The sequence below is a fragment of the Falco peregrinus genome, chromosome 16, assembly GCF_023634155.1.
Source record: "Falco peregrinus isolate bFalPer1 chromosome 16, bFalPer1.pri, whole genome shotgun sequence".
Lineage (NCBI taxonomy): Eukaryota > Metazoa > Chordata > Aves > Falconiformes > Falconidae > Falco > Falco peregrinus.
In genome coordinates this window covers 6,678,711-6,691,284 of record NC_073736.1, presented here as the reverse complement: position 1 = coordinate 6,691,284, position 12,574 = coordinate 6,678,711, and the positions used below count along the sequence as shown (strand labels likewise).

The following is a 12,574-nucleotide window of genomic DNA, read 5'->3' as shown; positions in this document are numbered from 1 at the left end:
GAAGCAGGAGCTGCGCATCTCTCTGAGGGCTGTTGTACCTCCAACAGAAATGATCCACTCGCTGCAGAAGTAGTGAGTGAGGGCTCAGGGCGGTACTGCAGAGGAAGGCAGGGAGCAGGATTGCAGCAGTCTCTTCTAGTCTTCAAGCCCCTAAAATATTTAGTTTTCATATTCCTTATACCTTGCCTTATGAGTACTAGAGTTAAATGGAATATGGAACAATTAATGCCGGTACGTTGAACTGGATTCTCCAATTCTAGCTTTGGGAACGGGACTTTGCTTCTTATATGTGTTCCTGTCCTTCACTGAAATGAGAGATTCATCATTACTGCTAGCAAATTCCTCAAAGACCCTTAGTTCCATTCTGCAGCTGTAATGGCTAATGGGGGCTTTCAGTATACCAGCTCCTATCTTTGCAGGAGAAATCCCCATGCATTGAGCATTTCCTAATTTTTTCCTCTCTTTTTCTACTTACCTAATTTAAGCAAAAATTAGTCCCCTGATCTCAGTTTTCCTATTCTTATCCCATAAAAAGTAAGCACATATAATTTATTGGTTCTTATGGCTTTTTTTATTTTGTTACAGTCCTCGCTCTCGTTTTGTTGCCAAATAGGTACAGATTTGGAGCGGGTTTTGCAGTCTCAGCAGAGGGCATGGGATGAGGGGTTGCTCTTGCTGGCTGGTGTGGCGGTGCCAGCTGGCGGGCCCGTGCTGTCTGGCCCCGCTGCCTGCCCACGCCGCCCCCAGGGTCCTCTTTTGCAATCCTGGTGGGTCACTCACAGTGGGCATCAGTTTCAGCCTCTGCTCCATTGTCTGCTCCGGCTCCAAATCCCTCTAACCTTTATATTTTGCACTACTGATTGCTCCATTCCTTGGCTGTAGGCTCAGTCTAGCGAAATCCAGGAGGGACACTCAGCATTGCCATTTATAGCGCAGGGGACTGCAGCGATGATTAGAAAAGTGATGGGGGTGGAAACCAGGCAGACCAATGCTCTGGCTTGGAAATCATTTAGCGCTTGGGAACTGGCTGTTCAACACAGCAGGGGAAGTAAAAGCCAAGAGGGAAACTGAAAATAAAATAGAAAAATAAGTGAGTCTGAATTTGGAGTTGTAAAGGCGCTGGTGTATGTGGAAAGCAGCTCATTGACCAAGGTGTGTTTCATGGCCCAGTTAATTAATCTCTTTATTTAAATGCTAAGTATAGCACTTTGGTGGGAATATGGAGCGTCTCACACTGCCTAGCTCTAGCTAGGGAAGGCATGGTGTGGCTTTCACGTGGATTAGCAGGTTCCCAAGTCCCCTGGCCTGGCCCGGCCCTTCCAGGTGACAGCACAAGGGCTGTGCATACCTTCGGCTCTCTGGGTACCCGTGCCGTCGTGTGTTTGCACCCCGTGAGATGAGTGCTTCTCTAGAGGGAGAGCATCTCTTTCCTCTGGGCTTGTGCGATGCTTTCAGTTTTAAAGACATATTCAGAACTGGAGAATAACTACAGGCTTTTCTGGTTGGTTTCTTAATCTAGAAGAGATTCTTCAAATACCCTGCATGCTGCTGTGAAATCTTTTGCCAAAGAATAGGCAAGAGAGGAGCGAAGCTGGGTGTCCTTGTGCTTGTGTGGCTGCTCCATTTCCTGCATCCTACAGCAGAGCAGTTTGTGTGGGGTGACTACGTGGGTCCTCGTGCCCCAACCTTGGGAGGTTTTGGATATTAAAATGTTGTTTGCATAAGGTCAAGGACAAAGATTTTCTGCCTTCTCTCACCTGCTTTTCGTGGGCACTTGGTGAATGTGAGGGATGAAGGATGGGAAGTCACCTTTGTTACCCCTTGTGTCATGGTGAGGTGGGGTCATCAGGGTAGGAATTGAGAGGCACCGGGGAAACCGAATCCGTACCTGAGTTGGTGGGAGGGGAGTGGGAGCCACGGGGCGGGAGAGCTCCTGGCGCGGCAGCGGGTTCCTCCTCCTGCTGACAGATGGTCGCAGCTGCCTGGCAGGAGTTGGTCTGTAGCATCTCTCCCTGTGGTGTCTCAGCACTGAGTCGTCTTTGGTTGCCTCCAAAAATACAGGCCAATGTCTGTGGAGGAGAGTATGTGCAAGACTAATGCTTCTGCCTGCTTTATTGCTAGCGTCTGATGGTTACATCTGCTTGCCCACCTGCATGAGTCAGTCGGGGAGCTCGGTACTGATCCAAGACATGCTGCCTGCTGGGTGCTTCAGCGGGCCCTAGGCGTGTTGGAACAGGGGAGAGCATGCTGAAAAGCCACTGTGCCTCCCAGCTCATTTGCTTTCCAGACCCACGTCGTCAGTCAAACTCAGGATTTTTTACACAGAAAAATGCATCCACAAAATCGTCAAATAACCATGGTCAGACGGGACTGCAGGAGGACCAATGCCTTGCTCAAAGCAGGGCTTCTGGTTTGGGGTATTGCGACATCATGTCAGGGGTTTGGACCGAATAATTTGTATTCCCGACCTGTTGAAGGTAATACAGCAACCAGGAGTTGCTGCTTAGTGCTTATCTTATTCTGGCATTCAGACACACCCCGCTCTTTGCAGCAGGGATATGTCCCTACTTGCAGTGAATGTGCAGAAGAAAAACCCTATTTCCCATTATTTTTTCCTCCTACTCTTCCCTTCTCTGTATCTTTTTTGCCACATGACTGCAAATTGACACATATGCTGGGAGACATCACGTCATTCCCTTGCAGACAAGTTGCAGAGGCAACAGGACCCCGGCAATGTGTGCGGGGCGTGGAGATAAGCTGGTGCAGTATAGGTTTTGCAGACTGTCATCCTGGCAGATTTAAAACGAAGTTTTGCTGGGGGAAAATGATGTGAGAACAGACGGGGTGAGGAAAACAGGCACCCACATGCTTGCGTTTAAGCAAAGGAAATGAACTTCTTTTCCTTAAAGCCCATACCTAGGATGTTTGTGCACCTTGTGTCTCCTTCCCCATCTCTGCTGGCGCCTCTGAATTTGGGGGTCACCAGTAAAACCAAGCTGAGGGGCAGAGCCCTCTAGTTGTGTTTTGAGCATGGCCTTGGAGCTCGTTTTCCAGTGTGACCTCTGACTAGCCAAGCAAGGATGTGACATTAGATGTTACGGCTAGGAGACAGATCGGTGTTTCAAAACCAAAGCAGTCCAGTGCAGCAGACACCAGCTGCTCACTGAGATGTTCAGCTGTGATGCCATAACCGTGGGTAACTTCTACCACCTCTTCCCATGGGAAATGTATAGAGTGCTTTGCAGGTGAGACAAGCGCTGCTCTGCAAGCCTGGCACAGCGGTGTCCTGCAGCTGGTGTTAACGGGGAATGAAAATGGGTTGAAAGAGAGAATTGCGTTTAACAGGTGCCTTTGCTCCCAAGGTAACTTATTCTTGCTGCCCACCCTATTTTTTAATAACCCTTGATCTCTCTGTATGCAGATAAATTCCCACTGCTTTCCAGACTGTCCCCAGATACACTAGGAACTATAATCACTGTCCTTATACAATATTAATTGTGCAAGACCACACGAGGCTGCCGTATGGGAGGCTGCGTGCCAGGAGCCCGACTGACACAGTGCCTCTCACTGACACGCAGCTGGGCTAAATGCGGAGCCACCAAGGTCTCCGCAGCTATGAAAGGTCTTCATTTCATGACTGGAGAGAAGCAGCTTCCCATTTTTGCTGATGAATAACTTCAGTTTATTTTGGGTTGTGCACCTATGCCAGGAGGTTTTATTTCAAGGGCTCTCTACTCATATTAAAATGGCAGCTAAAGCTACTTAAAATACTTTGGTCAGAGTCCATCAGCTTGAAATTGTTTGAGGTTTTCTGCCCCTGCATGAGCGGGGAAGCATGGGAGGCTGGTCAGCAGCTGGTTCACAAGGTCAGAACAGGAGCAGAGCACCAAAAACCCGCAGCAGAGCTGTGGAGATTGCACGGGTGAGGGCTGGCTCTGCGCCCCTGTACCTGCATGCACCACACAGGAGTATCCCAGCGCATCATGTACTATAAGGGCATTTTTACAATAGCTAGTTGTTCTACATGGCTATTTTTTTTTTCTTTCCACCATTTATTTCTGAGACATGAATCTGTTTATTCTCAACATACTAACTTTCCCTCCAAAATGACAGCGTTGTGGATGACCTTTCCAAAGGCTGGGATGAGTTTCCTTTAGTCTCTGAACCTCCATAACCCGTACTGTGGGCAACTCTTAAGTGTAGCTTGGAGGCACAGAGGGCAATCAGTGGTTTTCACGCAGACCTACAACCTCTTTTACCTTCCTGTAGACCTTTTCAGCCCCACACCCATAGCTGCTCAGACACGTACCGATTCCCTTCTGCTGTGGTCCCGCATGGGCTGGGGCGCTCGGTGCCTGGCAGGGAGGGGACGACGTGCTGGAGAGCCCAGGGCTGCCCTGGAGGTCGGTGACCCAGCTTAGACTGTGACCTCTTCGTTTCCATTTGTCACGTAGCCCAGCAGCCCCAGTCTTTTCCCGGCAAGCCCAGCTCCGAGGGACCTACTGAGCCCATTGCTACGCTGGGAAAAAACCAAGAAGGGGGGAGCTGGGGAAAGGTGTGAGCTGGGGAAATCTCAGCCCGGTGGTGGGCTGTCATTTTTGGTAATTCCCTCTGTCCTGAGGAACTTTGAGACATATAGTCACAGTCAGGAATAGCAAATCCTGCTGTTGTGCAACAGAGGGGTTTCACAATTCTCTCCAAGGACGTGAAATGGATTTTGCTTCTAGTGTTAATTTTAGCTTTAATTAAAAAACACGGGGGTGGGGGGAAGAGAAAAAATAGGAGCAGGTTTTTGCAGGGAGCTCAGCTCCCTGGCTGCCTGGGGAGGGTCTGTCTCACAGTTTAAGCCCCATTTTGACTTGGTGCAGCATTGTTAAGTGTCCTTGCAGCTTCGTTGCCAGGATCACATTGTAGCTACTAGAAGGCACTTGTGACTTTGGCCCTGTGAATGGTCTAGTAAGTATGCATGAATCACTCCTAATGAATAATTTAGCTGAGATTAACCTTTCCCCTTGCAGAAAGCCTTTCTTCTCCCTTTGCTAATCACAGTCAGAACTGTTGTGAAGTTTAATCATTATTAGGAATTGTTTGCTAGATTACTTCTGTGGATAATTCCTGTAGCTTCCTGACAATTTGCTGCTAGTAGTCATTATCTGAAATGAGTTTTTCTGCCTGGACCCGATTATATTATTACTGATTCTTACTGGCAGAGCCAGGAGGAGTTGGTAGAGCCAGGGAAATTGCATGATTATATATTTTTGAGTTCTCTGTTTGCTTACTTTGCAATATTGTTATAAATATTGTAGTTAGCTAACTCCTGTGTGGGATATTTATAGACAGAGAACATAAAGACTGTGGAAAATATTATGGAAACAGATCAGTTTAAAGTGACAATCTCTCCTCAATAGCTGCCTAACTGCTGAAAGGTTCCCAGGTCTGGGTTTAGTTCCTAAACCCAATCTATGCCCTGAGCCCCCATCTGTCTGGTGCTGTCCGGCCCCCTCGCCGTGTGCCGCTTGGTGCTGCGGCATCAGCATGGCCTGGGCAGCTTTGCATCTGGTGTGGTACCAGTTAGTGCTTTCTGGTCAAGGGCAGCCTACTCCTTGTGTGGGTTTGTGTGAGAGCAAGCAAAAAGGTAATTCTGGACAAAATTTTCTGTTAATTTTTCTTGAAGTTAAAAAAAAAAAAAAAAAAAAGCAGTTCTTATGAAGCCAAGTCCCTTCTTGTAGGAATAAGCGACCTGGCTGGCTTAGATGAGCCTGGTTCAAGAGTAAGGCAATACATGTAAGCCATGAATTAATCTTTTAAAAGGGAAACGAGAAATGTTGGTGGCCCACTGGCCACCACCTCCCGCTGCCTCTTGGAGCAGGGATCTCTCCCTACCCCAGCATGTGTGTAGGGTCATCCTTGGTGTTGGGGTTGGAATTGGCTGATTTCTTGTAAGTATCAGATGGAAAGATTTTAGCACAGAGGTGATTATAAAGTGCTACTTGTCACTTGTCACGCAGTGTCTCCGCTCCCCCACTGAAAGCTGATCTCATCACTGGGATCCCAAACATGCTGTTGTCTCTGGTGTCACCTTATGCCACCCCAGCAACTGCCAGCCCTCGCAGTGGGGTATCGTGTTGCCTTCCCCGTGTCAGCGGTTAGGCTTTGTGCCAGACGTGCTCCCCTCCTCTCCCCCAAACCCGCTTTCCTTCCAAGATGACCCTTCTGGGCCGTCCTGTCCTGTGTCGCTGAGACCAGCGCCGGCCATCGCTGGCAAACACCACACTCCATCTTCCCCAAGTTCTCAGGCTTTGGGACGTGTCGGTGTGAAGCACGTGTCCCACTGCCCCGTTTGGGTGGCTGCTGCCCAGGCCGCTGGCAACTGCAATTTCTAGTTGAAATGTTTTACATCACTTTTGCTTTTGGGACAGCGTTATCCCATGGCTTGACCAGCTCTGTCCGCCTCAGTGCGCAGCCCTGGGAGCCTTTGTGAAGAGCGGGATCTGCTCTTCCTTTCCATTTCATCAGCCTGGAGATGCCAAGCCCTTCGTTTTGTGCCTTGAGTACCAGCCTTCCCCGCCCCGGCAGCCTCTGCACCCCCTTGCGTTTGCTCCACTCCGAGCATGGGTGGTACTGAGCGCTCTGGACAGGGCCTGCCTGTGTCCCCCATGGGATGCTGCTGCAGGCTCTGTCACCACCTCCTATGCTAACATCCCTCTGGGACCTGCCCTTCCCCACCTTGGCCTCACCTGGGTGCCTACCCCCTGTTGTGTGGTGGTCCTCGCCCAGCCTGCTTGCCTACCCTCTACCCTGCACCTGCCTCTCCCCTCGGCCAGCGTTTGGACCTTCCCCGCTCCCCATCTCTTGCTCAATCACTTCCCTGCCACTTTCTACCCATTTCTGAGCCTGCTCGTGCGGCCCCATGCTAGTGGCTGCATGGAGCGTTGCTTGGTTAGTGAAAATTTGGGTATTTGTTTGCTCCTCAGGGACCCTGTTTTCTCCTGTCCCCATGTTCCCTGTGCCACATCTCTGCTTGCTCCTTGAATTACTTGCTCAAGTGATGGGCTGAACTTTGAGCCACTCGACTTCCCACCCGCTGACTTCTCACCCGCTGAGCTGTTTGCTCCCGCTCTGCTCCCCAGGGGCACTGAGCATCGCCCAAGGCTTCTGGATGCGAGAGAAAGGCCTTTCTGTTCACCCGAACAAGCAGCCCCCTCGGCTGTGTGGAAAAGGCAAACTGGTCCTGAAAAGCTGGAAAGAGCTTTCTAACAAGCATTGTCATTGTGGAAAACAGGGAGTTTGCTTAAAAAAGGCATTTGTGGTGGTTTGCCAAAAATGTGTTTTAGTCGAAAGCATTTTGGTTTTAGTTTTCAGTCCATAAAACCATGAATTGTGTTTTTTAATGGGGTGTGAAGGAGACAACTTGAGTCCTGTGTACCGTTAGTCTTGCTGATTGCGGTTCTTCACGTCTCTAATAAACCAGCTTTACTGATGCTGAGTCTGTGCTACGCTTGGGCCCCTCGCCTGCAGGGTCCGCAGCGGGGTCTTTCCCTCTGACTGAGCCAGGACAGTCAGTTCCACCTGCTCTTTCTCTTCCAGTGGAGCATGCGATGCTGCAGGTGTGACTCACGGCTGCCGCACGCCTACAACGGCCACCGCGTGGAGAACGTCCTGTCCTCCGCTGGGCACTCGCGCTGGTGGCAGTCCCAGAATGGTGAGTACCACTGGGCATGCTGAGGTCCCCAGGACACTACAGCTCCTCATCCCTGGCAGTAAACAGCACGAAGGGAAGAGCAGGAGGTGTTGAACCAATAGATTGGAAGGAAAGGAGAAAATAACTGACTTGGCTCAGGCAGCGAAGCAACTTATTTTCCTTGAAGCCCTCAGTCTGCACCTCTGAAGCTGCCTTTCTGTACCCGCAGGCATCGAGCGCGTCTCTTTGCAGCTGGACCTGGACCAGACATTCCAGCTCAGCAGCATCGTGCTTCACTTCAGGGTTTGTGTGCAGCATCTCTGCTTGTGAGGAGGTCACAGATGATGGCAGATGGGCCCCGTTGGCTCTCCGCGAGATGTGGGGTTCACAGTGCGCAGCTCCCTTTGGGCTCCTAATAGGAAGCATGCCAGGGTCCCCATCCCTCCTTTCTCCCTGTTTTTCATGGCCATTCTCCCGGGTGCTTGGGAGGAGCAGAGCAGGGTGATGGGTTCCCATCCCATGAATGTCTGCTGAAGAATCTCCTTGGTGCTGGTGTGTACTTTGTGGCTGCAGCAGGGCTGACCGAGGGGAGGTGGGGACCCACAAGTTGTTGGTAAACTGCAGGGGAGGGGATTGCCCCAGCACCCTCCTGAGACCTGTGCCTGGAGGGAGGAGGAGGAGGAAGGCATCCCTAGACCCCAGGGTGGGAGCCAGCTGGGATGTGCGGTGTTACAGATGTGCCTCTTTCCCCATTCTGCAGTACCTGCTGCCCACTGCCATGCTGATAGAGCGCTCCACTGACTTTGGCAAGACCTGGGAGGTGTACCAGTACCTGGCCTCTGACTGCGCCGCCGCCTTCCCCCACATCCCCCGGGGCTCCCCGGAGAGCTGGCAGGATGCTCGGTGCCAGGTGCTGCAGGGGTACCCTCTGCATGGCGGCAAGGTAGGATTTGTGGGGTTTTGTAGCAGGGACTGCCATGTGTGCCCGTTCTCCCTGCTGTGACCCTGGGTTTGGGGTGGGTGGTCTGTGCAATGCTGCAGAAACACGTGGTGGCCTGGAGGCCTTTTACACCTATTACACCTGGTGAGGGATGGAGCCTGTGGACATCTAGCATGGCTAAGGGGAGTCCTTGGGAGGAATCCTGCTCCTCTGGGAGGAAAGCCCTCACTGCTTTGTGACAAGCGAGGTGTTACATTGGTTCCTTGCAAAATCCTCTGCACCTCTGAAGTCTTTTAGCTGTGTTATGTGATGTTCTGCAGAGGCAGGTCCAGAGCACGTGCTTCCCAGAGCATAAGAAGAAAGCACCTTGTGTTTCCTGCTTTTTAACATTTTTTTTTTTCCTTCTAAGGTGAAATTCAGTGTCCGAGACCTGGCATCTACCATCACTACCTCTTACAGCCAGACCATTGACAGTAAGTGACTGGCCTCTTTCATATCTGAGAAAGGGAGAAGGGGGGTGATGCACCTCGTGCTTCTTCTTACACGTGATGGAGAGCGCTGAGACAGGGTAACCCCATGGGGGAGCAGATTCTCTGCAAACAGGGCCTTGAGCTGCATGTTAGACTGCTGCCCTGGTGCCTCTGAGGTAGCAAGGAACAGCGTTTGGTCTTTGCTGATGACTCCAGCTGCTGCTCTTTGTGCAGCTGCCTCTGTCCCTTGCTCCAAGCCCTCCACGTGAACCGCAGTGCCCTTCTGCAGCCGGTGCCTGGGTGCCTGCTGTGCCCTCACCCCTCTCCTCCATCCCCAACAGGGCTGGGGCAGTTCACAAACCTGCGGATCAACTTCACCGAGCTCCCCCACATAGCGCGCCAGGGCTACCACTCGCCCAGCACCTTCTACGCTGTGACGGAGATGCAGGTGCTGGGGAGCTGCTTCTGCCATGGACATGCTGACCGCTGCGACTCTTCGGGAGACCTGCACGCTGCGGTGAGCATCTGGGCAAAGCAAAAAGCCTAGAGATGAGCTCTGTGGTATCAAGCTCCATCACATGCCCTGAGACAGCTCCTCGGGAAACCTTGACTGGGATGACCAGTGGTGGGATATGAGAGTCTTTCCTCTCGCTGGAGTCTGCGTATAACTGGGGGAAACTGCCTCATTTTGCCTGCAGCAATGGGGTGGTGGCCACGGGACAGCAGCCTGTGCTACCCCCACAAAAAAACCCACCTTTTTTGTGTTGGGAAGAAGGTGCAGGGGCTTTATAAGGAGTTCCAAAGCTCAGTGGCTGTGGGAGGTCATGCTCTGGGGGCAACTGCTCCTGCTGGCACTGGGTCTCTCGGCTGGGCAGAGGATGTGCAGGAGGTTTCAGCAGGCTCCTTCCTGCCCAGGAGGATTTGCCAGTGCAGGTTGTTAGCTGTTGTGGGATCTTCCTGGCCTCAGCTTATGATTGCCCGCTGATCATGGTTGTCCTTGGGTGGGTGGTAGAGGTGGTGGGAATCACCCTGTCACTGCGAGTGAGGAGCAGCCTGTCCCTCGTGCTGCCGCAGCCCTGTCTGGGTGCTGGAGCTTCATCTCTGTGCGGGGAGCCAGGGCTGCGCGGGGGCAGGAGCGGGCCAGCCGTATGCCGGGAAGGTGGGGGGAGGATGAAGCTCTGAACTGAGCAGCTCCCATCCAGGAGGGCTAAAGCATCATCTCTGCAGCAGGTCCACGGGCACTGTGTGTGTCAGCACAACACTGCCGGTCCCAACTGCGATCGCTGCGCTGCCCTCTACAATGACCGGCCGTGGGCACCCGCGGAGGACGACGACCCCCACGAGTGCCAGAGTACGGCGAGTGCCTTTCCCCGCTCCTCTTCCCGAGACCTTTCCTAAACCCTTCCCAGATGTGAGCAACGGGAGCCAGCTCCGAGACCTTTTACTGGGACGCGTGTGGGGCTGGATGTTAATGTGGGTCCCTGCAAAAGGCACCCCCGACACGTTTGCACGCGGGGCTTTGCTCCGCAGGGCTGCGGGCGGGTGGTGCTGGCTCACGCACTGCACCAGCGCTCAGCCACACTGTCCGACCGATGCCACTTTCTCTGGGGCAGCGAGCGGGTGTCACCGTGTCACACAGGGGACTTGGGCACCCTCTAGTGCTGCAGCTGCCACTTGCCGGAGGGGTTTGCAGGGTTGCAGCACTACCTGGGCTGTTTTGTTGGGCTTTTTTAGGGTGCAACTGCAACGGTCACTCGGCATCGTGCCGCTTTGACCCGGAGCTGTACCGTGCCAGCGGAGGGGTGAGCGGGGGTGTCTGTGATGACTGCCAGCACAACACTGAAGGCAACAACTGTGAGCAGTGCAAAACTAACTATTTTCGCAACCAGCAGCAAGATCTCACCCATCCTGAAGCCTGTTTGCGTGAGTGCCCAGTTATCCCCCCATAGCACCTTTCCTGGAGCCCCCGGCCTCCCCTCAGCTGTCCTATTTCTTGCATGTTTCCAGCCTGTGAATGTGACCCGGATGGCACCATGCCAGGCTCCATCTGTGACCCGCTGACAGGGCGCTGCGTGTGCAAGGAGAATGTGCAGGGGGACCGCTGCCACCTCTGCAAGCCGGGGTTCACCCAGCTGGCTAACGCCAACCCCATGGGGTGCCGCAGTGAGTATACTCTGAGACACCCCCTGCTTCCCAGCCTGCTCCCACCCCGCCTCTGTGCTCAGCATCCTCAAGATGAGGAATCTGAAAAATCTGAATGGGATCTGGTTCCTGGCCAGCTTTGATTTGGGGTTTCCAAGTCAAAGGCCTGTTTTGCAAAGGCTTATAAAACCTCCTTGCTCAGGCTGCCTCAGGTATCGGTTTGGCAAAAAGCAAAGGGAGGTTTTCTGGCAAAAAAGCAAAGGTTGGGCTGGAGGGAAGCTGAGGCCTCTGGGGGTGCCGAGTCCTGCTGCAGCGCTTGAGGGGTTAGCACAGTGTTGGAGCAGGGCTGTGGGTCCTTTGTGCAGCGCGCAGGTATGAAGGGAGAGACAGAAGAGCTCACCTCTGGGTGGTTGCAAGGTCCTTCTGTAGACCTGGCTTTGTGGGAAGCTGGGCTGGTGCTCTGCACCCATTTTTAATATGACAAAACCCTCCCTGTTTCAGGATGCACCTGCAACGTGCTGGGAACGCGGCAGGACATGCCCTGTGACGATGAGACGGGGAGGTGCTTCTGTCTGCCCAACGTGGTGGGGAACGACTGCGACCAGTGCGCGGCTGAGCACTGGGAGATAGGGAGTGGCCAGGGCTGCCAGCCCTGTGGCTGCCACCCGCACGGCTCCCACAGCCCCCAGTGCAACCAGGTACCACCCAGCCCACCCTGAGCATCCTCAGGGTAGATTCAGCATCTTTCAGCAATATTTCTTTTTCGTTTCCCTGCCTTCTTTCATGCATGCACCTGCAAGCTTGCTCTATTTCTTCCTTTCCCACCTCTGCAAATGCTGCTGCAAAGGGCTGCTGGTGGCTGTGGTGGGTTTGAGCTGCGCAGCCGAGTGCCATGGCCAACGGAGCCGTGTCCCCACTGGGGATCGTTCAGAGCATTGAAACCACCTGTTGGATGGTTCCATCATCCCCTCCCATCCCATCCATGGGAGCCTCCACAAAAAGGGCTGTCTGTTCCCTGGTATGTCCTGCTCTTATTTTCCTTTTTCCATTTCCTAGAAAACACTATGACAGGCTATTCAGGAAAATGAAAGAAGGTAGTAATTATTGAGACACGATTAAGCCATTTTAAAAGGCCTGATATTTAGAAAGTAAGTCCTAATAAGAGATCTTCATTCAGGCAAGGCAAGTTAATTATCCTCATTTGTCAAAGAAAAGCGTGTGTGTCACTTCAGGCTTAAGAGACAACTGGGAAAATTAAAGTAAAATGTAAAAAAAAAACCCCAACAAAACCGTGACAAATTCTAAGAGCCAAAGACATGTCCCAAATGAGCTCAGTGCAGG

General features: G+C 52.5%; 1 protein-coding gene across 3 annotated transcripts in view; it reads left to right on the top strand.

Annotated features, from left to right (window-relative positions):
* LAMB3 (laminin subunit beta 3) overlaps nt 1–12,574 on the top strand; it is a 31,350-nt gene that overhangs the window by 8,287 nt on the left and 10,489 nt on the right. For 2 of the 3 annotated variants that reach the window (XM_027797072.2, XM_027797074.2), the window contains 9 exons: nt 7,588–7,702; nt 7,911–7,984; nt 8,442–8,624; nt 9,031–9,094; nt 9,433–9,608; nt 10,319–10,442; nt 10,826–11,014; nt 11,099–11,254; nt 11,735–11,931. In XM_027797072.2, the coding sequence (XP_027652873.2) occupies nt 7,588–7,702; nt 7,911–7,984; nt 8,442–8,624; nt 9,031–9,094; nt 9,433–9,608; nt 10,319–10,442; nt 10,826–11,014; nt 11,099–11,254; nt 11,735–11,931 (1,278 nt within the window). The remainder of the gene's footprint in view (nt 1–7,587; nt 7,703–7,910; nt 7,985–8,441; nt 8,625–9,030; nt 9,095–9,432; nt 9,609–10,318; nt 10,443–10,825; nt 11,015–11,098; nt 11,255–11,734; nt 11,932–12,574) is intronic. The other variant, XM_005230321.3, reaches the window with a different exon arrangement.